The 26,280-nt window shown below is 37.0% G+C and overlaps 3 protein-coding genes across 4 annotated transcripts; 1 reads left to right on the top strand and 2 right to left on the bottom strand.

Annotated features, from left to right (window-relative positions):
* Nucleotides 1-2,639: 2,639 nt before the first annotated feature.
* Nucleotides 2,640-11,248, bottom strand: LOC121879715. 2 transcript variants are annotated; one of them, XM_042386478.1, is made up of 9 exons: nucleotides 11,071-11,248; nucleotides 8,402-8,592; nucleotides 7,454-7,561; nucleotides 7,174-7,350; nucleotides 6,899-7,009; nucleotides 6,161-6,373; nucleotides 5,438-5,625; nucleotides 5,018-5,207; nucleotides 2,640-4,295 (listed from the first exon to the last, which is right to left on the bottom strand). In XM_042386478.1, exons 1-9 carry the CDS (start codon nucleotides 11,246-11,248, stop codon nucleotides 4,062-4,064), a joined length of 1,590 nt encoding a protein of 529 aa, XP_042242412.1. In that variant the 3' UTR covers nucleotides 2,640-4,061. The 2 variants fall into 2 exon arrangements, with proteins under 2 accessions (XP_042242412.1, XP_042242413.1); XM_042386479.1 differs by lacking the exon at nucleotides 11,071-11,248 and adding an exon at nucleotides 9,165-9,877.
* On the bottom strand, nucleotides 11,075-22,321 carry LOC121879716 (STAGA complex 65 subunit gamma-like). Its single transcript, XM_042386480.1, has 7 exons — nucleotides 22,213-22,321; nucleotides 19,742-19,918; nucleotides 19,273-19,488; nucleotides 18,819-19,053; nucleotides 18,241-18,416; nucleotides 17,658-17,816; nucleotides 11,075-11,381 (listed from the first exon to the last, which is right to left on the bottom strand). The coding sequence occupies exons 2-7, from the start codon at nucleotides 19,912-19,914 to the stop codon at nucleotides 11,303-11,305; spliced, it is 1,038 nt and encodes a 345-aa protein (XP_042242414.1). The 5' UTR covers nucleotides 19,915-19,918; nucleotides 22,213-22,321; the 3' UTR covers nucleotides 11,075-11,302.
* A 370-nt stretch (nucleotides 22,322-22,691) lies between these two features.
* LOC121879714 (signal recognition particle 19 kDa protein-like) lies at nucleotides 22,692-26,161 on the top strand. Its single transcript, XM_042386476.1, has 5 exons — nucleotides 22,692-22,792; nucleotides 23,830-23,905; nucleotides 24,939-24,998; nucleotides 25,669-25,784; nucleotides 26,005-26,161. Exons 1-5 carry the CDS (start codon nucleotides 22,740-22,742, stop codon nucleotides 26,126-26,128), a joined length of 429 nt encoding a protein of 142 aa, XP_042242410.1. The 5' UTR covers nucleotides 22,692-22,739; the 3' UTR covers nucleotides 26,129-26,161.
* Nucleotides 26,162-26,280: the final 119 nt, after the last annotated feature.

Here is a 26,280-nt window from a genome sequence, read left to right as displayed (position 1 = left end):
GCTACTATCGAACCCCGAGTCCCAAACACCAAACCTTTCCTTATGAAATAACGAAGTCACACTTAAATATATGAACTTACAATCCTTGCTCATTGATTTTTACACACATAACTATAATTACTGATATATATATATATATATATATATATATATATATATATATATATATATATATATATATATATATATATATATATAATTACAAAACTTCTACTGGGTGGGTTTGGTATCATGCGAACCCCTTTAATTAAATTAAGAAAATAATAATAATGTGTATTACAATATTTATAATAATATTAAGAGTACTGTAATGTCCATAACCATGTTAGTCCACAGTTCTTCAACACAGGATTTGGTCAGGGGTTCAAGGGTTCGGTGTTTAATGACTCATGTTAGCCTCTCACCACATTTATACAGTAAATTTATTTATTGTTATTCTAGAATCAATTTAGATATAATTTTGGCACGCTACCTACACGTTGGTCAGTGTTGACTGAAATATTTACCATTCTTTAAGTTGTACTTTACTGCACGGTCCTCTACTGAGCTTGCTGCCCTCTGGGAACTAATAAATATATATCTGTATACGTATACACACAAACTAGTTAAAACTCGCCCTTTTTTTTACATCATATGTATCACATATTATCCATATTCTAAGGATCTACCAAAATTTATTGCATTAATGCTATATTAAAAAAAATGTCGATCACTAACACCCCTAAGTTGTCTCACCACTAGAATTTCTTGCACAGTACTCCTATTTCACCATATGCTAAAGAATTTCTTACCTTGACATCAGTGATACAGACTGGGTTACTAAACCAAAGACCATTAGTGTTCAATAATCAGAGAAAATTATGCACTTATTTCGAAAGCTGTTTGCAGTGAACCATGGGGATAAATCCTCAGTGGAAGGTCTACCCAGGAATAAACTGAGGTTGATATTGAAAACCATCATGCGAAGAATAGCACAATGCATACTACTGCAGCTAAATGTGACACCAAAAGCTTCTACAGTTACTGAGGGCAACAGCTGCAGTGGAGGAAGACAGACTATTCATAAAATTAGTTGTTGTGACCACTAATGTAAGGTCTCCTATACTGCAGTACAGTACTAATAAATGAGAACATAATTTGAGTTATACCAAGTGGCTACTGGTCATAAGTGTTAGATACTGGACATAATCACTTACTGTTCTTATAACACAACAAAGTGAATATTTTGATCACATAGTCGGGGCCCATTTCAGACAGCCAGAGGCCAGCTCAGACAGTCAGGGGCCAGCTCAGACAATCAGAGGTCAGCTCAGACAGTCAGGGGCCAGTTCAGACAGTCGGGGGCCGGTTCAGATGTTCACAGTTTTGAAGTCTGCTTATATAGATTTTGCATCCATAGTGTATCTCTAGTCCCAAAAATCAATCATGTCAGCTAATTTTTGGGTCATATATAGATAATAAACCTCCATTTGTTTTAATCCACAGTACCACCTGTGAGCACCTGAACTAGCCTCTTTAACAGTGACATAACTGAGAGAACTGTACTTCATAAGTGGGAGGAAGACTCACAACATGTTCATTATTAAACATTTGTCTTCGTGCCTAAAGTGTGCATCCTTGTGTCTAGTTTTCATAATAAAAGCATCACTCACAGATGATGCTCTGAGTCAAAGGGGATCATAGTTTCTCGACTTTTCCAATGTCCCGATATTTAAAAAATGCCTCCATATAATAAATAAAACTACGTGGTGAACAAATTTTGGAGATTTTTTTTTTAAACAATCATTTGCTATACACACAAGAACCTGCACTGTTGTTATCAAAGCTAAATATGAGAGCAAATGCTCGATATTTTTAGAGTAGGATATTGTTTAAATACATTGTGTTAGATCATCAGAAACATTTCACCATAATGAAGACGGGTCCTGCAGCCCTGACAGTTTATTAGAGACAGCACTGTAGGCTAAACCCTTTCTCAGTACATTAGGGATGCATGCATGGCTATACAACTACACCCAGCTGCAGTCACTTTCCCCACCACCTGCAAATCAGGTACCAGGTTTATGTTCAAAACTTGGTGAAGTGGATGCAAACACATGAGCCTTCTTTCAAGATACTGTACAGGCGGTACCCGACTTACGAACATCCTCGGGAACGGAACCCGTTTGTAACCCAGGGACCCCCTGTACTCTATATCCATTCAGAAGCTACATCCAATTTAACACAGTAACTTTCATTTTACACATACAAGTACTGCACTGTTTTACTCGAGGGATCATTCCTTTGGAGAAACCTGCTGTAGTCTAGTTCTTGGTTCTCTTGAATTTTATCTTTTTTAATTTCCTTTTATGTGAAAAAAAATTCCTGATACCCTATGGGTTTAAAAGAGGCATGAGAGCCAGGTATTGTATTATCCCAAGTTACTCTTATATTTTCAGCTGCAGGTCATATTGGTCCAAACCCTAATAGATCTAACCTTCACCTAAACCTTTGGATTGGGCCTAGTAGCACATGAGACCATTTTATTTTCTATATTCATCCACTGGAGCAATTTCCTTAATTCCTAGGTTCTATTACCTTTCCAGAAATAGGATAGCTTCAGTACCTAAAATTTGTATTCACAAAAGGAAACTTTCATCCATTATCATATAAATTTTAATACAACTCACAATAAGCCATTTGTAACAAATAATAAATTTCCTTTCATAGACATATCACTAAATCCATTTATTTTTCATAATAAAGCTTTTCTCCCTTAATATAAGGAATACAGAGCCTCCCTTTTCTCAGTCAATATCTTTGAAACTAAAACATTTCAAATGTCAAATAATTAACATTGATGATACATACCGTACTATTTCATCCCTCACTATAGGTATAAAAAATAAATATCAATTACTACAGTATGCACAAAACAATGTTCCTCAGGCACAAACTTTATCTTACACTATAAATGATCAAATGATCATTTGTCTCATTAAGATTTTAACAGTTGAGCAAACTCTTTGGTAACGAAGGTAATAAATAATAATCCAGATATGAAGACAGCACCAGAGTGGTGACCACATAAAAGAAGAAATTATATCTTGACGAGGAAGGATGAATGAGAACAGACAAGCAACAAAAAATATCTTAATACAAAAAGAAAAGAGGTAAAGGGAAAATAAAGAAGGACAAAGAGGAAAACTAAGTAAGGAAAGATAGATTTAGTAAAACAGAAACCAAAATTGTTTGAAGGCCTATAAGTATAGTTCTTCCTTTTTACTACATTCATCTATCTTTTTTTTGTCACCAGTTTCATTTCTTAATTCTCTTGTATAAAATAAAATGCATACCTTCATGCACACCTTGGTATTACACAACAAACTGTGTTGTTCTGGAGTGATGTGCCCCACTTGAAAAGGTTGGATGTCAAGCATTAATTTAAACAAATCTCAAAATTTTTGTAAAGGGTTAATGCTCTCCATGAAATGAAAGTGAAACTGCTTGTGTGAATTGTTAATTGGAGTAAAAATGATAATGATGAAACTATAGCACAGTAATACTATAGTACAGTAATATCACGCAGGCAGTCCCCGACCGTCTGACTTATGATCATCCACCAACGGGATCCCAATACACTGATCTAATTTGTTTGAATTAAAATCCCATTTTACATTATATCAATTATTCTATATTGTTTAGTGCCACTTTATTGTGTCTGAGATATTATTGCATGGGCAGGGTTGTGAATTAACACTGCTCAGACTTACCAACAAATAGACTTACGATCAGAGTTCAGGAACGTATCCCTGTCATAAGTTGGGGACTGTATTCTTCTTTAAACTAATTAAAAAATAAAAACTAAGCATTTCACGCAAGTGGCAGATGGTGTCAAATCCTGGCTAAAAGTCCCATCAAGGTCAGGGAAGAACACGTCAATGGCCAAGTGCCGGGAACTACAGTATAAAATGTTCTATATTTTCTTATTTTCATTTTCACATGTTAGATATTCATTACAGACAAATATACAATATGGAATGCTGTACCGTGTCAATCAAAAACAAAAGATTAAATCATGTCTAAAGATTATCATTTGCTGGTGGTTCTGTCTTGATGTTCTGAGGCTGGATAATGATGGCATCCTTCTGGTACGGGTGCTGCTGCTGCTGCTCCGGGTTTTCAGCTTCAATATAATGGTCAAACTGATCCACCGGTTGATAATAATAGACCTGCGTGACAGTGCCGTCCTCCTGGTGAATTATTTCGTGAACCTGATGATGTTCCAGTACACCGTCAAGTTCCATCTGCTGATCCTATGGGTCAGGTAATAAACACAACATACAGTATAGGAAATTATATTACTGAAGAGCTCATCCTGTTACTACATACCTTAAGACCAATACTGGGTACCACCCATTTAACACACTTATAGTTTATGCAAAATAACCATAACATTTTCATTAAGTCGCTAACTGTGATTCAGAGCTGCAGTATTCATGACTTTATCCTCCTATATGAGTAGGTAGTAGGCAGCTACCAAACGAAGGTACTACCGCCTGGGAAGATATTGGACGCATAATGTATTGTCTAATGGTAAACCCTGTTGCCATATGACATCACAAAAATTGTGACCAAGTCCCAGGTTGCTGAAGTGACTTTCTGCCTCATTTACACACAATTGCAGGGTCTCAATTATTTCTCTTACTATTGACAACACAACATACATATATTGTTTCTCACTTTTATCTTGTTTTTATTTTTTTTATTTATGGTTCTTTATTATTAGTATTATTATTACTTCAGAGTTATTATTATCATTACTATTTTATTATTTAATTTTCTATTATAAATTTTATTTACTATGAATTATTATTATTATTACATTTTAGTCCCCCAGGCCCCGATGTAGGTCAGTGATCTGTGCCCGGGTGGGCTAATCCCAGTTAAAAAAAAAGAAAGAAAAAGAAAGTACTGTACCAGTAACAGATAGCATTAAACAAGCACTGAGTAAAGTATAATACAGTATAGTACTTACATTTGTTTGTAGTTGTTGATTTTCTAATTTTAAATGATAAGTTGCAGCATTCAGCTCAGCCTGTTGTTCTATGTGTTTGCGTCTTCTGCCTCGTTTAGACTTTGTTACCCCATCTAGGCCTATAGATATGGTTGCTTCAAATGGGCCACCATTCAGGACCTGCTTTGCCTTTTCAGCCTCTGGATCTGGTCTGTTTAAAACAACAACACTTTAAACCCTTTATTTCTGCAGCCTGCATGTTTAAAAGAGTCCGATCTTCAGTACAGTACTATACTTATCTTTACACTATTTTGGAAATTTGCACAATAATTAAAATCTATACTACACCAAAATGGAGGTTATTGATGAAGATACTATACCTAATAAGGTTGAGTTATATCATGTATTAATGGCATACAAAATGCCTACAGTAATACCCACCTGAACTGAAACTCCTGGACTGGAACAGTGTTTCTTACAGCATCATATATACTTCTCAGCTGTTCTTCAAGCTGGTTCAGATATTCTTCACTGTCTGTTTGAACCACTAATTCAGTAATTTCTCGAACTAGTGCTGCACATCGGTACTGCAGGATACTCTTCCCTTCCAAGCGCATCTCCTGCTTCACCTGTAAGGACCAAAGCAGTGTCACTCTTGGCTGTTTTTCTATAACCATCAGGAGTCACCAATAAATTACTGTTATCCTGTGGTTCATCGATTCTTCTAACTCTCCTGTCGTGTTGATGGGGTTGGTAAATGTGATTCCAATGTCATTTCCTCTACCCATTTTCTGTTAAATACTGTACAGTATTTGAATAAATTTTAAAAACAGGATTACACAAAAAAGGAAATTACATGAAGACAAGTGGCAGGAATAGCTCCACATACTGTATTCTCATTACAAGGAAAACAGAGTCAGTTTGTCATATTGTTTGACAAATCCAAGTTGACTTCCTGGAATGCAAGCAATATTTTACAAGTACAGTACAGTATATGATACATATAGTAACAAAAGAGAAAGCTATAAGAACATAAAATTACACCAATATATTTGACTGTACGATACTCATATTTATCCTAAAGTTCCTACTGAGACCCTTGCTGCCTTGGCATACTAAACCCAGGCAGACATTGCTATATGATTACATATATCTCCTACTGACCTTATACATAGCATTCTGAATATCTGATGATGTGGGATTATATCGGCGGTACATGATAGGTGGAGGTTCACCACAGGGAAACAGTTCCTCCCTCACATACTCTGCTATACACTCTTGCATCATCTTAACTGTTGACACACCTTGACGTGTTAGTTCATACATCTTGTGTAGCACCCGAGGATCCACCGGCTCTTTCGTCCGAAATTTTGTGCCCTGCAAGAAAGACCCAAGTTAAAAGATAATTACAGTGTACAACAAACTGTATTATTACTGTACTGTATCTGCATTTATAAGCCAAATGACATTAATTTAGAACTTTAAATAATTAATACAATTCACTGATCAGAAAGCCATATATTGTAAAAGTCAAGTGAGCAAATGTGATGTATTGGAAATCAACATGACGACTAATGATTTATTCTGCAAACTACCTTAAGCAGATATGAAGAAGGTGCCAGTGTTTCTACTTGTTGTCTATCACGTTTCCTTACACTTTAAACTCTGTCCATACACCGACTTAGAGATTTTAGTATATTCTATTATTGCTGGTATTATTCCTTTCATTTTAAAGGTGACAAGTTCCTCCAACTGGTTAACCCAGAATACAAACTATTTCCCCCATAAGCTATGATAAAGTTTGTGCAGATTTTATTATCCAGGAGTCGCCCAAGACCATAACTCGTGAGGAAGCTCCTACTTTATATAACAAATAAGGTTATACATCAACCTAATGCTTACTTTGGGTTGTCTTTTCTTTTTTATTTCTGCAGGTTCTCCGCCCTTACTTTGAAGTTCAATAGTACACTCTGGCTCTACAGGAATGTTGGATGCTGTTAGTTCTGGTTTCACCTGAAATGAAGGAGTTTCTTTAATAGTCTTAATCATTTGCCTAGAGTGATTACAAAATGGATCCAGTACTGTACTTCAATAGCTCATGGGGTCAATACACTTTAATGCAACATAGTTCAGTACACTACACTGAACCAATGAACCTTTAACAATAAGGAACTTACCAGTCCTAAAACAGGATGTCCTTCGTGTTCAACAGGATCAGGTAATCTCACATAGTACCAAGACTCTCGCACAAATCTATTTGCATAACGCCTGAAGCTGTTGATAATTTTCCTTTTGGCTAACTTCTTCATATGATCAGTTGGCAATGAATTAATTGCCAATAAAGCATTAGGTACCTGTAGATAAATAACAATATTATTATCACTAAAAATTTTTTTATACAATAACACCAGAAATATTAAGAAAGGCACAGGTAAAAATACTTGCAGTAATGCTAACCTTGTGTTGTGGAAACTTCATGATGTGAGTAACGTAAATTTCTGCTGGACAATTCACTTTCTTGGTAACCTGAGAACGATTCCTGCTCTTGGGTGCCACTCCACTCTCCTGAAACAAAATACAGTGCAACTCACTTAGGGTTTCAACTTACTTAATATATCAAAAAATTTCAAACTATTAGTCATGTTAGCTATACTGTACTGTACAATCTAGTCTTATCTTCATTTAATGTTACAGCACAATTATCACAGTCCAAAGCTTAAGCTGGTCATCAAGGTAAGAAAAGCATGTCTGTTAAGTACAGTACAATGCTATTTATCAGTGACACTAGACAGCTTATGACTAATGAGTGTTAAATGTGAGTCAAAGAAAGAACAGGCCATCTACAGGCTTCACAGAGACTTACTCTCAACTGTATATAAACACTCATGCGAATAAGGAGTCCATGCACCGTGTACACTGTACATGTGAAGTTCCATGAAAATCCCTCTTAAGAACCCTTCATTTCTTCCCATAAAGCTGTCTAATCAGTGTACTCCATGTCATGACTATGAATACCTTTTTTAAACTTCAGGACCAACCCATTACTCCTAATTCAGTTACAGCTAACTAATCCATTAGCCCCTAATTAGTTAAAGCCAGGCAGCTCTTCTAAGAACAAATCAACATACCAAAGGGAGGGACACAGTAAATAATACAAAATTGCTAGCTGCATTATGTTAGACTAACATTCTGGTCCCCAAATACCAGACTGCTTGGTCCCAACTGTACCAGATTCTTGACACTCCACAGTCAGTTAAAAGAAATAAATTTTACAACAGTCTATATTGTACATCATAAAAGTGTCATTATAATTACTAATACAAACACAACATAAGAATTGCATGTCTATATTTACAGACAAACCCTTCATCCACAAGACGCATAAATAAAACATGTATATCTTACTACTTGTTCTCTGTGTTTACGTATCTGGTACTTTTCTTTATGGCGTTTGTTTGTGTCTTGTCCCTGGTGACACATGAGCACCCAGCGGCCCACGTGCATGAAGGGAACGCCATCATATTCAATGGGAACTCCAGACTTCCCTGTGTGAGACCAATAGTGGAGCCGGCCCTTCTCAATGTTTGGTATATAATCTGTAAACACAAAATAATATGGAATGATTAAGTATTTAATTACGGTATTCTATACGTACAGTTGCGGAAGAATATTCTGCCTCACATGGCTGCGGTCAGTGGAGACATTCGGCAACTCTCTCTCCGAGTAGTAAACAGGGCACGTTTCAAATCCATATGAATGAACCAGTCTCAAACTCTAGTGTGGGCAGCATTAGGATGAAACGTCATCATTGGTGTTGTTTATAATATTATACTGTGTGATAAGTTTGTGAAGAACCTGATAATGACTCTTAGGTTGTTTATTTACCCAAGTGGTGTTAATTTATATGAATTGTGCTTTGATGTTAATTATTATTTGAAGGGACTAAATAAATGGAGGTTATAATAAAAAAAAAATACTTGTCTCGTATATTTAACTCATCCAACAAAAACCAATAATATCACGCATAAATGAATTTATACAAACATTTAATACAACCCACCTATTTGGCTCACCTAACCCATCCAAAATACAGCCATATATAACAACTACAACCCAATTTACCCAAAAAACCCTACTAGTGACCCCATCCTCCATTGTTGGCAATTACCTCTTGCAGTCGTCCAGGAACTGACACCACGTGCCTGTAAATAAGTTCAGGTTTCCTTTGGAACACCTCCCATTCTCTTTGCAAATGTTGTATTATCTGGAGAGAGGTTCGTTCTTGCTCTGGCGCCCACACGCTGACGATGTTCGCCCAAACATTTTCAACTGGGTTCAGATCGCAAGATTTACTCGGCCAGACGAGAAGATTCATATTTCTTTGATCTTTAAACCAGCGAGTTACTACCCTGGCTGTGTGTATTGGACATGAAGAGGACTCACTCTGTCTAAGGAAGAGCATATGTGTTCTACCAGATGACAGCATTACTTCCTCCAAGATCTCTATATACTGTACTTCTTGGCTGTAAATCTGCCTTCTATTTCTACCAACACCGTAGAGGTATACCCAGCCCCCCATCTTGGTCGTCACCTGAGCGCTTCTCGCCGCCTCCAAGATATTTTCTCGGGCACACCCGATTTGGAAATAAAAACGTTCATTATAATTATTCATATGTGGAGCACATAATAATCCATTAAAATTACATACTACACAGATGTATTATTTAAGTTTAGGGACAGTAATATTTACACTGAAAGCTTCAGCACCTCGTGTACTGTACATTTGCTTAAATAATGAAGGAAATTATATTAATGAATTGGCAACTCAACTACAACCACAGCAGCCACAAGATTCTCACATCAAATTTTCTTCATTATTTAAACAAATATACGAATATTTGGAAATTTCTCATGACCTTAAATAAAAATGAATAGTTTATTATTATAAAAATGTTACCTTCGGTTTGTTTAATATCTATCCTGACAGTGAAACAGCCCAAAACAGATTCACCAATCACCTTTACATACAGCCTTCCTTTACCAAGTATTACGAGCAAGAGACCCAGGGTGAGGTCGGTGCATCTTTGGCTGACCGTACCATACAGCATTAATGATAAACCAAACTAACCTACCTAACCTAACCTAACCTAAATAATATAATAATGCTCCAGTGAAGCTAAAATGTAGGTTAGGTAACTGATATTAAAGTAAGTTCTTTCTGCTTAATATGCTGAAGATCCAATAGTTGCGTTAAGGTTAGGTAAATGTGGTTGGCTAGGTTTGGTTAGGTTAGGTTCTGTGCATTGTTATACCCATTTTTTTATATTATCATGCAAATAACATCACCAGAAATTTTGGTGCTATTCCATAGGTATTTTCTACAGCTAACTGTCTCCTCATTATCACCAATACAAGATTACTAAGTTTTCTTTTCTATTAAGCAACTCGTTCACATGAATCTGACGTCTAATACTGTACAGTGTATAATGGATGCAGGTACGGCAGCCAGTGTTGTTAATGGTTAGGTTAAGTAAGGATTGGTTAAGTTAGGTTTGGTTAATGGTTAGGTTAAGTTAGGCTTGGTTAATGGTTAGGTTAGGTTAAATTAGGTTGGGTTAATGGTTAGGTTAAGTTAGGTTGGGTTAATGGTTAGGTTAAGTTAGGTTGGGAAGGTCATCTTAATAACTATCGTTGTACAGTCAATGTATTAATGTACCAACACATCTATGGCTGCTGTACCTGTATCCTGTTACAAAATATTACTGTCTGAGACCAACAAAATTAATGCGATCAGATAAACTATGAAGATGTGACAACACCAGAGGACTGTTGATAACTGGAACAGCTCACCAATAAATATTGTGGAAAGCCATTTGTAACAAATAAACACTAGGAAAACAAAACAAATAAATTACTGTAGGTAGAGTATTGATCCTCTGACTAGACTACAGATCGTGGCTAACCAGAGATCATCTTAAATAACCCATGTACACTATGGTTAATGAGTCACCAAATGTTGTTAGGTATTTACCCATAAGTCATCTATAACCTCAGACGTATAATGCTCACATTACCTTCATTTCCGAACTTTTTATCTTTGTTGTACTTGATGAAGTGAGTGACAGTCTGCTCCTGGTATTGTTCCAGACACTCGTACACTTCCTTCAATGTCCGGAATTTACGTACAATGAAGGACCTGTAAGCCATGGCTCTCTGCTCCCTCGCAAGATCTTTAGCATATTCGTGCATCATATTGGTGGATAATAGAGTCAGTTTCCTCCCTGGTGAGACAACTTCTCTCCTGCCTCAAAGTTTATACACTCCAAAACCCGACACGTTTTTAACTCGCCTCATCCATAGTGGGAATGGCGGAGTCCTGGAGAAGCTGGGGGATGACTTAATAATTTAACACTGTCAGATGGATACTTTGGGAGATATATAACATTAAACTTATATAAATATTTACATACTCTATTATAAAAACAATATGGCCTACATATAATTTGATAAATAATAGCTGTAGGTAAATTTAGAAAATCACAAGTTTTTTTTTTACATGAGTAATAATACATCATCACCGCTATTTCTTATATCTCAGTTAATAAGTTTTCTGTATATACTTTACTTAGAAAAATAACCATAAAAATATCGTTATATGATACTAGAATAAACTACTACGTGTAATTATTCAAATTTCTTGTCTTCATGCACAGTCCTGAATATTGTTTGTGACCAACGTCGACTTTTTTTTCATTAAATTAAGAGGGAAAAATGTTAATTAAAAAGTTCATGGAAATGACTTGGGGAACAGGAACATAATATTTGGATTTAAGAGAATAAAAAATATTTGAGGGAATTAAATATTAACGTATGGAATCTGCGGTAAAATTGCCGTCTCACTACGAATGGCTTTTTTTGAGCAGAAGTCTACTTTTCCCCTGGCCCCAGTATTTAGTGCGATTCATTCGAATTTCACCTTCATTTCCGTTTGAAATAAGTCTTTTTTAGTTATCACCCTCCCTGTAGGAATTTTCTTGGGGTGTGAAACAGAAGCCAATAGAAAGCTAACCAAACCTTATCTAACTTAACCTAACCAATCCTAACTCAACCTAACTGGTAAAATTGCAGTTTCACTACCAATTGGTGTTTGACCATAAATTTAGGTTTTCCCGTGGTATTTAGTGTGATCCATTCGAATGTTGCCTTCAATTGTGACAAATGAGTCTTTTTTTTTATTTCCTCCCCTCCAATAATGCAAGACCTCCAACACATTGGTACAAACAATCATGAACACAAACTAAAACAATTGGGCCGAGAAAACTGGAGACATAACAAGATGAAAGGGAAACATTACAGTGATCCCTCTGTTAACAAGATTTCGGTTAACGAAATACCTTCCATAAGATTCTTAACTTCGGTTAACGAGCAATCCCTCGATTAACGAGTTTCTTACGAGCGACCCTCCACATGTTTTCGCTTGCATTTGGCGGTCCACCAGCTGTAGTATTAGTCCGCCAATACAGTAATCGGTTCTAGGGCTTAAATTCCTTACTATTTTATTAAATATCAAGAAGTTTGTTCTCTTCAATAATCTTAAAAGTTTTATATTAAATTTTTTAGTCATTTGAACAATTATTGAACATACCTGAAGTATAGGAAGCTAGTTTTATGCGCTATCCAGCCTGTCAACACACCATACAGTCTTTTCAGACTCTCTTCAACTAAATGCTTTTTTTCTGTGTTTCCAGTCAAATTATTGGTCATTTTGAAATTTATTTTACATATTGACAATATATAATGCAGTGCAGTGTTGATTCAAAGAAAATAATCTTGAATTACACCAAGTGAACTAAAATTTTATGGGTGAAATGGCACCATGGGGTGACTCCTCTTCCACCCCAATGCCTTCTCTTTTTCCTTCTCCTCCACCCCCATTCTAATTCCCATCATCATCATCATTATCCAGGAGCCTTCTACATACACACCTCAAAGTAAGTGTACTTTTCTACCTTTTTTGTTGACTAGGCAATTTTCGGTGAGCTGGAACCAATTACCCAAAAACCCATTGAAACAATGGTTTCGGTTAACGAATTTTTCGGTTAACGAGCAACCTTCTAGAACGAATTGTGCTCGTTAACCGAGGGACCACTGTATACATATTTTGGAAAATGAGAGAGCAAACAATGAAGGACCAGAAGTAGGATAAGTAAAAAATAAAAGTAAATTGCTGTTGGAAAGGCAAATACCCAGCCCAGTCATCACAATGCTTATCAACTTATTAGCCATTCTAGTGGGCGATCTCCTCTCTGTTGCAACCTTTAATTGTCCAGCGTTAGTACAGGAGAAAACTGGAGTACCTGGAGGAAACTATTTTATTTTTCATTTATTTATTTTATTTTTTTTTATGGGAAATAGTCCACCCGGGCACAGGTCGAACGACCCACAAAGGGGCCTAGGAGGCGAAAAAATACGAACAGAAAGAAATTAAAAACAGAAAAGAAGGTTAAACTGTATTAAAATATACCACAAAGATGCTGGAAAACCAGCTTTTTAAAGTGAGACAGATTATTTGAGTATGGAAACACAGAAGAAGGCAGAGCATTCCACAGTTTGGCTGTGTGAGGAAAGAAGGATGTACTATGACGGGTTATTATAGTGTGACCGACATCCACAGAGAAACGGCGGGCACTGCGGGCAAGACGAGTGTTAAGAACCCACGGCCTTGCCGGCGGTACACGGGATGCCAAATCCACCGAACATTGCCCGTTAAAGTACCTGTAAAAGAGAGTGAGTGAAGCAGCATTGTGGCGAAGAGAAAGGGAAGAAAGATTATCAACTAAAGGAGGAGTTAATAAGACAAAATGCCTTTGATTCCACCCTATCTAACAGTTGAAGAGCCACCCCAGATATGAGAGCAGTACTCCAAGTTAGGACCAATGAATCCCTTATATACTTGAAGCAACTGCTCAGGAGTGAAGTAGCTATGGCATCTACGGTATACAGCATTCCCGGCTTTGGGGAGGCAGCTTTAGCAATGTTGAGGATGTGTGGCTTCCATGACTTATTCAATAACTTTCTTCTCACATCACTTCTGACATGCGAACTGAATCCGCAAGCAGAATGAAGCAGAATGAAAGGCATTTTGTCGCCAGTCCGCAAAACATTCTTATTGTAACTGGTTTTTATAAACGAACTGTAAATGCACCAGCAAATTTATTTAAGAACTACAGAACGTCTAGTTAATTTGTGTACCTGTAGTTGTGAACTATGGAGTCACTTTTAATATCTTTTCACTGAAGAACATTATTACCTTATTTCTAGTTACCTTAACATAGTTTTAAGGTGTACAGTACAGCACAGTACAGCACAGCACAGCCCAGTCCAGAACAGCCCAGCTCAGCCCAACACAGCACAGTACTGTACAGTACAGCCCAGCCCAGCACAGCACAGTACTGTACAGTACGGTAATGTACAGCACAGCACAGCCCAGTCCAGAACAGCCCAGCACAGCACAGCACAGTACTGTACAGTACAGTACTGTACAGCACAGCACAGCCCAGTCCAGAACAGCCCAGCCCAGCCCAGCACAGCACTGTACAGTACAGTACTGTACAGCACAGTACAAAACAGTACAGTACAATACAGTACAGTACAATACAGTACAGCACTGTACAGTACAATACAGTACAGTACAATACAGTACAGTACAGTACAGTACAATACAGTACAGCACTGTACAGTACAATACAGTACAGTACAATACAATACAATACAGTACAGTACAGTACAGTACAGTACAGTACAATACAGTACAGCACTGTACAGTACAATACAGTACAGCACTGTACAGTACAATTCAGTACAGTACTGGACTGTACTGTATTGTGCTGTAAGTAAAAAAATTCTCAACCAATCTAGTATCTTATTAAGTTACTCTATGGCCCCAATACTGTACCATCTTATTAAGTTACTCTATGGCCCCAAGACTGTACCATCTTATTAAGTTACTCTATGGCCCCAATACTGTACCATCTTATTAAGTTACTCTATGGCCCCAATACTGTACCATCTTATTAAGTTACTCTAAGGCCCCAATACTGTACCATCTTATTAAGTTACTCTAAGGCCCCAATACTGTACCATCTTATTAAGTTACTCTATGGCCCCAATACTGTACCATCTTATTAAGTTACTCTATGGCCCCAATACTGTACCATCTTATTAAGTTACTATGGCCCCAATACTGGCCCCAATACTGTACCATCTTATTAAGTTACTCTATGGCCCCAATACTGTACCATCTTATTAAGTTACTCTAAGGCCCCAATACTGTACCATCTTATTAAGTTACTCTATGGCCCCAATACTGTACCATCTTATTAAGTTACTCTATGGCCCCAATACTGTACCATCTTATTAAGTTACTCTATGGCCCCAATACTGTACCATCTTATTAAGTTACTCTATGGCCCCAATACTGTACCATCTTATTAAGTTACTCTAAGGCCCCAATACTGTACCATCTTATTAAGTTACTCTAAGGCCCCAATACTGTACCATCTTATTAAGTTACTCTATGGCCCCAAGACTGTACCATCTTATTAAGTTACTATGGCCCCAATACTGTACCATCTTATTAAGTTACTCTAAGGCCCCAATACTGTACCATCTTATTAAGTTACTCTATGGCCCCAATACTGTACCATCTTATTAAGTTACTCTATGGCCCCAATACTGTACCATCTTATTAAGTTACTATGGCCCCAATACTGTACCAGTCTCTCACTTCCTGCCCCACAAAATATATTATTTTATTCCTAATATTTATGCAATATTTCTCATCTAATACATTAAGTTTTCATTTTAATTCACAAAAAATATCATCACCTTTTTCCCCACACATTACTGTACCATTCATTTTTAACCCTCAAATTTCTCAGTCTTGTGCTGTTAGACTGTTTCAAAGATCAGAAGAAAATAGATTCCACTTAAAATTTTGTGAGGGAGGTTTTTGGACTTTTACAATCAAGTGTTACCTAAATGGACGGAGCTGAGACGTGATCACCTTCATGATAAATCAGTGAAAGACAGCACTGTACTATAAGGGGACACAACTCATTCAGAACTGCATTTTTTATATTAACTTTACTTAATCTAAAATGGATTAAATAACTAAAATCCCAGAAAATTTTGATTTATTTCAATGAACATAAAACCAGGTTGGTATATTGTACTTATACTATTGCACAAAATTATGGTACTGTACACTGTTCATGTTAAAGAAGTATTAATACAGTACTTTATGCAAGTTTAAAGCTTGCCTAATACGGTTCAACTCTATTTAGGTACAGTACTGTATTTCAGCTACAGTCATGATCTGGGTCAGTGGCATCAACAATGGTTTATAAGGTCATGAAAAATAAATAAATAAAAATATAGAAAACATTATAAATTATCTTGGTGTGAGAGGGTAGAGCTGATATTGTTGAACAGTAGCTGGAGAGTTCTGTACACCTTCCTCCCCATCACCGCCAACCCTGCACAATATGGTATGTACATTAATTGATATTTTCTGCTACTACAGATATTTCCCTACTTTGGCTACATTACTAGACAACATTAATTCAATGTCTATCATGTATTATAGTTTCTATACAGTACTACCTCATAACAGATTAATTATATGACTGTAAAACTGTCTAAGCTGACATATACTGTATAACCTTTCAGTAGATGTTTAAAATACCTGAAAGTCGCAGGGGGCCATGTCGGGAGAGTAGGGAGCCTGCCAGACCTGTGTGATCCTGTGTTTGGCCAAAAAATCCTGGACAACATGAGATGATGAGTGGGGTGGCTGGAGCATTGTCGCGGTGGTCCTCCGCCTCCAACGACTCTTGTCTCTTGTGACGCACTGCATCCCGTGGGCGACGGAGAACTCCCCGGTAGTGCTCTTTATTAATTGTTTGGCCTTCTGGAGCGTACTCGTAATAAACAACACCCTGGTAGTCGAAAAAAAACTGTCGGCATGAGCTTCACCTTGCTCCAAACTGCCGTGCCTTCTTTGGCCTCGGTGATGCCAGTGACTTCCACTGTGATGACTGAGCTTTCGTTTCTGGGTCGTATCCATACACCCAAGACTCATCTCCCAACATGGCCCCCTGCGACTTTTGGGTGTTTTATAATATTAAGATGATGCCGCTGAAGGGTTCCAGGACACAAATGAGATAAAGAAAAATGTGATGAAGATCATGTTGGTGATCCCAAAACTGACTTTATAAATTGTTTCCAGCTGGGCTAAGTGTGTTGAGTCCCAAGGGGCCTACTTTGAAGGGAATTAAAGTCTCAACTAAGTAAGTAAGCTTGTTTTTTCTCACCTGCTAAAGGTCGGATACTTCTCGATCAGTCCTCGTATATCTAAATTCACTTAATTGAAGACAAAAAAAAGTGGATGACAAAATACAGTAAATGAAAGAAAAAAATTAGTCATCAGTTAATAAAATACTGTAAATTTCAAGCTTAACCTCGTTCATATCAGTGGGCGTTTGTAAGTCGGGGCCCGCCTGTACTGTATTTTAACTTTTACCTACTGTATTTTTATTTGTAACTACTGTACTGTACTGTACTCATACTGAGTAAAAGAAAGATATGAATGAGGACTTACTGACTGAGTACAGAGAAGGGATGAAGAGACAACTCTGGGTCAAGACTTGATGTACTCTTTATGGAAGGGACTGATGCTTCATCCATGCCGGGGGCTGAGGCACCTCCAGGTCCACCACACTCATCCACCCACCAATCACCGGTGCTCTCTCGCCTTGACCTTTGTAACCCAAGGAAAGCAAAATATATTTATGATTGTCTATAATGAGCAGTGGGAGTTTGTACAATTAAATGATGAAGTAAATATGACAAGGATATTCAGTGAATAAAAGTATCACCAATGAAAAAAAAAAAGATCATAGTGAAATAAACAAAGGAAGTTTTACATTGTTAGGTTCCTGTACCTCTCACAATAGTGACAGATGTGTTTGAAATTCTTAACAATTAAATAGGAATTTATTTATTTTTTTCAGGAGCAGTCATGTCCCAAGTTATTTTCTTCAGTTTGTAAATCTTTATTAGTTAATGTTTACTAAGTAAATGAAACATTAAGACCAAACAATTATTTATTTCAAGCAAATTCTAGAATTAACAAACATATTCCAAACTAAAGGTTCAGTGTTTGCTTGACCAAGACAACTTACCCAGGAGTGGCTATGTTGGCCTCTCTGTTCTGTGAGAGTGTCAGGTACTGGTGGTAAAGCTGCACACTCTCCTGACGCACACGAGCATGATACAACACCACACGATCACGGTACATCTGGTGAAGCTCACTCATGCTGCCCATCCCTATATCATGCAGTGTTTGTTCCACAACATCCTGTGTAATCCACCAACATAGTTTACTACTCATAATCAATAATCCTACATTAAGAGCAATGTTAAATTCCTAAATAAATTATTAAAGTATATTAACTTCAGTAAAAACATGTCAATAATATTTATTTGTATTTGGAAATTGCTGAGGTAAAGTAAATGGAATCAAACATTTATAAATTAGTTTTTCCACTCATACTGTAAATGATCAGACTAATGTTAGAACTGAACTCGTTAATAAAAATTACTTACTGTACTTTACCGTCGATTCTAAAATATAAATGAGGTACAGTATTTGATGTTAAGAACTCAGATAGCTAGGTATGTAATGTATGATGCAGCCTGAAACAATATCTGATGAACCGTTGTAAAGGAGAGCCAGATTGTGATAGCACTCGTAACTTACATGGAAGGGGCATCTGTCACGAAGAAGAAGATTATCAGTATTGGCTCGCATAACTTTAGTCAGTTTGGTAAGAAACTCATGGGTAACATCAGTCAGTAACCGCAGCACACTCTCTGCAGTATCAGTATAGCCGGTGTGGGCGCACATTGTTGCTACTGCCTTACGTAATATGAGTCTAGCAGTAGTACCTTCCACTTCACGAATTTGGGGTTGATTTTTACCACTTGTAAATGGCCTGTGAAAGAAATACAACATTATTTCTAGTTCAATGAGTTGTACTTTATATTAAGTAGAGTATCCTGCATATATACAGTTTACAATACAGTAGCACATTCTTTAACTACATAATGATCAAAGGAAAAGATACAAGGCTGGGTTTGAGGTATGTCAGGGTACCATGAATGTGCAAGTCCCCCCCTTAAGCTAGTTACTTGTCAACATTACTGTAACTCACGTGTGCTCAGGTGGTATGAAGTTTAAAAAATGTGGCTTGGTAGTTTTGCGATCAAGGGGCGGGTCTTCAGGAGGTGGGGGACAGGACGGAAGACTACCTCCATCCATGCCAATACTCTGTGCTCTAGTTATAAGCTGTGCAACTTGTCTTTGGTATTGCAGCAGGCGTATTGTCTGCAGAACCATAGGGTCTGTTCTACAGAACTCTGCTGGCAGTCTGCAATTAAAAATAATAAAATTAACAAATTTCATAATTAGACTAAGACTTGTTGAACTTATAATTAATATTTAGTCAATGTTCTGACTGAGTTAGCAAGTTAATTTTATGGCTTCTTATATTTATGTATAAAAGAATGCCTACATCCCTATTATGCTTTTAACCATCTTAATACATAAAATGATATTCTCCTCCATCTTACTTCACTATTGACATCACAAAAAGTATATAAAATATGTTTAAAAATAATCACATTTGAAATGAAGGTGTTTCTTCCTGTGAAGGTTGGTGGAGAGGTGTTAGTGACAGTGGTGGAGGAAGAGGGTTGAGCAGATCATCCATGTCTGAGGTACTCAGTCCCCAGTCATCACTGTTACCACGCTGAGAATCATGGTCCTCTCCCCAGTGGCTGCCCGCACAACTCATTATTCTGAAATTGGGAACAAATCACTATTACATGAACAATACTACAGATAATGCTTATGTCTAATTGAATAATGAATTGTTCTTTCTGGATGATAAGCCTGAATACGGTGTGGGCTGCTTCACTGCCATATTCACCTTCCTTCTTTTATGAATAATTAATTAAGATATAGTTGTAAGGAGGGAGCCAGCTCCTCCGCAGATGGAAAAGATGGTATTATTTTAGTTTTGGTCATCCGGGAAGTCTTAGAAATTTAGGTTAGGTTAGATATAGTTCCTGGGTTTTGTGGCTAGGTTAGGTTAGATCAAACACGTCAAAAACCATCAGAAAAATGCAGGGATGACCAAAACTAATATTTTACTGAAAAGATATAACAAATCTTGAAAGAGAATTATGCAAAACACATTCCTCCATCATTTTATGCAAGTTTCTCAAGGTAAGAACATTTTTATCTTCCATGGTGAAGTTTTGTCCAGTTGCTGCTAAGGTCGGACCACTCGTCACACTTACCAAGAACTTCCCTTAAGTGGTTTCTTCCCTTTAGTTTGACGTCTAAAGTTAATGAATGTGGTAGTCGAGCATAACAGAACAAAGAGTGCGTGTGGAGTTTTACCGGGTTACAGACCAACTCGGCCCATCTTGGATAACCGACTCGGACCGCTTCAGTTAACGAACTCGGAACTAAAAAGTAAAAGTTTACACATTTATTTTTGCATGAATGATAAAAGTACAAAAGCACAATGATAAAAAGCAGCATAGATTGTAAGGGAGGGAATTGATTTTGTTATTATTTATCTTTTCATTCTATCTTATTAATATATTAATGTACATAGTGGAAGAAGTTACAACCATCGCACTGGAGTCCTTCCTGTCGGGGATGCACTTTTGCCATGCATACTAAGCATTGGTCAGCCATGGTCAAGATTCAGAATGTGACTGATCCTGTAATCTAACACCAATAAAGAAGGCGACCTCACTTTACCTGGAGACCTAACAACAGTAACCTTACAATATTTGACGGTTGAGGATGACCTGATCACAAGATCTGAGGTTGATGAGTTCCACAACAATTTAAATAATGAGTTGCTTAATGCACAAAGGCAGAACATACCATACAGAAAACTCAGATCAAACAACAATGACCCTAAATGGATAAACTATTATTTAAAGAACATTATTGGACAAAGGAAGGCTATAGGTAGACGAATAAATGGTGGTGAAGTTTACCTCCGAGATTATTATAAGGTATTGGCCAGTTGGGTTAAGATCGAGATAAGAAGAGGAAAATGAACTGAAGGGAGGCGAAGTCAAACCTCAAGGGATTTATTCAAATGTATCAAACACGAGAAAAGATTGGACCAATACAGTCAGATACCGGCGAGCTAGCTGATAACGACGGAGAAATGAGCAATAATCTGAATAAATATTTTTCAACAGTTTTCACCACAGAAAATCTAAACATGATACCCGAGGCACCGACTCTATACAGAGGTAGTGAAGAAAATAGATTAAGCAAGATCGTATTGACTGGTAACGACGTTAGTAAGCAAATAGACAAATTAACGCCTAATAAGTCACCAGGTCTGGATGAAATATTTGCCAGAGTATTAAAGGAATGTAAGGAAGAGCTTAGTATGCCCTTAGCAAAATTGTTTAACATGTCCTTAAAAACGGGTGCAGTACCAGAATCCTGGAGGATAGCAAATGTCATACAAATTTTCAAGAAGGGAGATAGATCTTTTTACTTTACCTGTATCCTCTTCACCAAATGATCGGATCGTTAGCTGCTTGAGCAATCGGTCACGTCTCTGTCACGCACTGTTGGCAAGTACTGGGCATGCACCGGCTCCTGAATGTACCTGAACCTGCTCCAGTGTTGGTCAAGTCTGTTCTTGAAAGAGCTCACACTCGGTGTCATCACAACACTCTCTGGTCCAAGAGTTCACAACTCTCACTCCAAAAAAGTTTGCCCTCACTACCCTCTAACTACTGCTGGAACCAATAATTTCATAACCTATACGAAATCACCTGGAAAAGCACAAGTTACGAATGTGAATCATGGTTCATTAATCAAGTTTTACTAACGTACTCATAAAAATTCGTCCTTCATACCGATGCACTTCAGTGAACCAAAAGAGATGTATCTCAGACTCATTCGCGAACCTCTAGTTAGTAAAATGTGTGGGCCGAGTTGGTCATTTAAGATGGGCCAAGTACGATTTACCGTTTTACTGAACCTCTTGGGTAACCAGTTTTACTGATATGTAATACAGTAAACAACTTGAAACTCTATCACTCGCCTGTAGTAAGGTCGTTGAATCCGTAGTCTATTAACAGGTTGAATTATTATGTTAAGAACCGTCCCAAGTTGATCTTGTAGCTCTTCTCGCAAGTATTTGTTGTAAAAAAAATATAAATACGTCTCCAGAAAAGATAAATATTCATCATTATAATACAAACTCTTTATTTATGTATTTAGAGTTATATTTATTTTTTACCATCATATTTTAAATTTTATTATTTATTACACGATCAAAGTTTACTACAAGTTTTCTTATAAAAATAAGTTTTATGTAACTCGACTTTAAACAAAACTAACAAGGTAACATTTGGGTGTTACCAATGCCTAAATATATCCTAGAAAAATATATATGAATTTTGTTTTATGTATATATAATCATTTTTAAAGTGTGAATATCTATTAATTTTAACTGTTATATAAATTAAAAAGGAATTTTAACGTAAATAATACCCAAATATTACATATGATTATGGCCACACTGAGGTGTAGCGTGTGGCTGATGTGGTAACACTGAGGAAGGTCATCATGGCGGCAGCTGCTCCGCGACCCATGACAAAATACCCAGATGGATTTGACAAGTACTGTATATAAATTTCCTATTTTATTTAGAAACTTTTTTATTTGGGAGTAGGGCATTTATGAAACCGATTCAATTGATATATTACGTTCAGTTTAATGAGGATTTGATTCCTTTAAAGTGTGGGTTGTCCATATCAATTTTAATTTACTTTTATCCTCTTCACCACTGATCGGCTCGCTAGCCGCCCGGGCAATCGGTCACGTCTCTGTCACGCACTGTTGGCAAGTACTGGGCATGCACCAGCTCCTGAATGTACCTGAACCCGCTCCAGTGTTGGTCAAGTCTGGTCTTGAAAGAGCTCACACTCGGTGCCGTCACAACACTCTCTGGTAGATTGTTCCAAGAGCTCACAACTCTCACTCCGAAAAAGTTTGCCCTCACAGTTTTCTTGACCTGCGGCTTCTTCAATCTTGAGCTGTGACCCCTTGTAGGGCGAGCGTCTTCCAACATCTCAATTAGGTCCCCTCTTGCCTGCCTATTGTATGAGCTAGGCATTTGCAGGCGTTCTAATCCTCTCTGTATATCTGAGGTGCCGTAGTGCAAGCACCAATCTGGTGGCCCTCTTTTGGACATTTTCAACCAACTAACAGTCTGTAGCATATCTCGGAGGCCAGTCGGGGTGACAGTACTCCAGACAGGGAAGCACCTCGCTCTTGAAGAACTTTACGAGGGATGGGCCATGTAGATATCTGAATGACCTTATAAAACCTACTAGTTTCGTTGCCTGATACACCTTCTCACAATGACCTAAGATCATTGTCAACATACACACACACATGTCTTTTTCACATTTGGTCTCTATTAATGCAGTCTCTTCACCCCATTGGGACACATGATATGTACGCCTCCTTACTGGTGGTATGACTCAGGGGCATCCTCTTGAACTTCATGTATTATGGTTCTCACATTATTTTTTGGGTCAATTTATAGTAGAGGACAATTAAATTTAGGATAGTAATAATTAATACTGTACAGAGAATATTCTGTGTATTGTTAAGTATTGTATGTTAATACCCAGTAATATGTGTGTTTTAGGTGGGTGTGTCTGTATCCTGCATATATAAATAAGGATAAGTCCCGAGCTGAAGGCCGAAGAATCCCCAAGGATAAGGTAGGAGACTTCATTCTGTGTCTCACTTTTCTCTGTTCCGAACTCTTTGAATTGAAATGTGCGTTATACTTCACGCACACACACACATATTCATTTATCCCTTGCTCATTTAGTAATCCTTGGATTTAGTAGGTAGTAGGCAGCTACCGAACAGGGAGGTACTACCGCCTGGGAAGATATTGGGAGCATAATGTGTTGTCTAATGGTAGACCCTGCTGCCATATGTGACCAAGTACCAGGTTGATGATCTGACTTTCTGCCTCATTTACACACAATTGTAGGGTCTCAATTGTTTCTATTATATGACAAAACAACATACATATATAGCGTTTCTCAATGTTGATTTTTTTTCATTCTTGCATTTCTTTGTATGTATTATTATCAGTGTTGTTATTATTATTTTGTTTTACTTTTTATTATAAATTTTATTTACTATGAATTATTATTATTATTATTATTAAATTTTCGCCCCCCGGGCCCTGATGTGGGTCAGTGACTTGTGCCCGGGTGGGCTAATCCCCTTAAAAAAAAAAAAAAACATTTAATTATCTGATAAATAGCAGGATATATAAGGGTAGGTACCCCTGTCCTTAATGATACTGTAACATATAAATGGTACCACATTCTGTAGATGCCAAGTCATTAACACAACGTAGCTGGCCCTCCCTGTATTGTCTTGGTACCGTACTTGGTATCTTTACATACAGTAGTACAGTATATTGTATACCTACATTGTTTATACATACATATACTGAATTAGTGTAAACACATATGACGATTTTACTAAATAATATTCATCTATCTGTATCTGAAGCCATAGAATGAGCAAAAGCAGCATACATGAGTAAACACTATTATTCATAATGGAAAGATAAGGAACTTACGTTGTTTGAGGGATAATGTTGCTTACCTCCCACTGCACAAATCAATTGTGGTATGTGGTTTACAGTCTATATATTTGGGTATTAAAAAAAATACACTGAATAAAATTCAGTTTACATATTCATAAAATACCAACCTTAACCTTTTGCAGGCAGTATCAGCACCAACTTGTAAGGAGATGCTCGATGTATTGTCCACATCAGGCCTGCAAGTAGGTTCCATTTGTTGTACTAGAACAAAGTTATATAGTAAATGGGTTACTTTTCTTATAGAACAAATCTGGATCATGTGTATCTTCAGACAATTAATGTTGTGAATAAAGGTGTACCTTAAAGGATATTCTGCATGTTATTGATAGTCATTGTTCGTATTAAATTGCATAATAGTGCAGAACAGAACTTTAATTGTAATATTTAAGCATTAAATACCAAATAAAGTCCATAAACTGTCTTGACTGTCATATTAGAGAACTATATACAGGTACAATATTTTATAACAGTAAGAGAAAGATTGGTGAACCAGTGCATGATTCAGAGGTGGATGGTAGGAGGAGAAGACCAAGAGCAAGTAAAGAAGAGGTGAAAAAGTCAGTCTTGGGGAAAGATATATGGCTGATGCTGGCTTGTGTGAAGTGTCAGAGGAAGGGTGAAACACATGGTTTACTGTAGTGAGAATGACCAAGAGAAAGTTATGTATTTGTTCTTGTTCCTCTTCAGCCTAAAGAAAGCAACAAAAGATGCTGAGCAAAAAGAGATCTATTTAAAGTTGATGCCATTAATTTTAAGTGTATGTTTGATATTGATTTATTGCATTTACATTCTTATTTCTTTTTCTCCCTTGGAAGAAAAAATAAAACTTACCTGTATTTACCTAAACTTCAGGTGTTGGGTGAGCGTAAGATATATTGCCGTGAGAAGAGCAAGGAGCCTCCATATTGGGGCAGAGTCCGTGTCCAGCTTAAGAATCAAGTTGGAGAATCAGTCAATCCAAAATTCAGGTAACATTTTTTTCTTTTCTGTGCCTATAGTTTTGTCCTCATGGTTCAGGTACAGAGTTTTATATTTTTAGTTGCCTTACCTGTACTGTACAGGATTAAAGTCCATTAAATATAAAATCTCCTTCTAAAGGACTACTATAACCATAAAAGGTTAGTCCATTATATGAAGGTTTCAATGTGCAGCACCTTATTAATTTGTATCTTTTTTTAAATATTTCAGTACTCGTGACGACGTACTGGTATTTACGGCAGAGAAAATCCCACAACTAAAAACAAGAACAAACCCCAAACATAACCAAGACCAACAACAGGGGAAACAGGGCAAAGGCAAGAAAAAGAAGTAAATTAATGTATTTGTCAATAAAGTTGGAGTACTGTACGATGGATAATTGTCACAATTTCTTTTAAAGTTGCTGCTGTATGTGGGACATTATTATATTTATTTTCATACTTGGATACTCTCCTAGGCCAGACCCTACATCTGGAATAAAGCTCT

The sequence above is a fragment of the Homarus americanus genome, unplaced genomic scaffold, assembly GCF_018991925.1.
Source record: "Homarus americanus isolate GMGI-L3 unplaced genomic scaffold, GMGI_Hamer_2.0 scaffold42643, whole genome shotgun sequence".
Taxonomy (NCBI): Eukaryota; Metazoa; Arthropoda; class Malacostraca; order Decapoda; family Nephropidae; genus Homarus; species Homarus americanus.
Note: the sequence above shows the minus strand (reverse complement) of the source record. Positions and strands in the feature narration are given on the sequence as shown.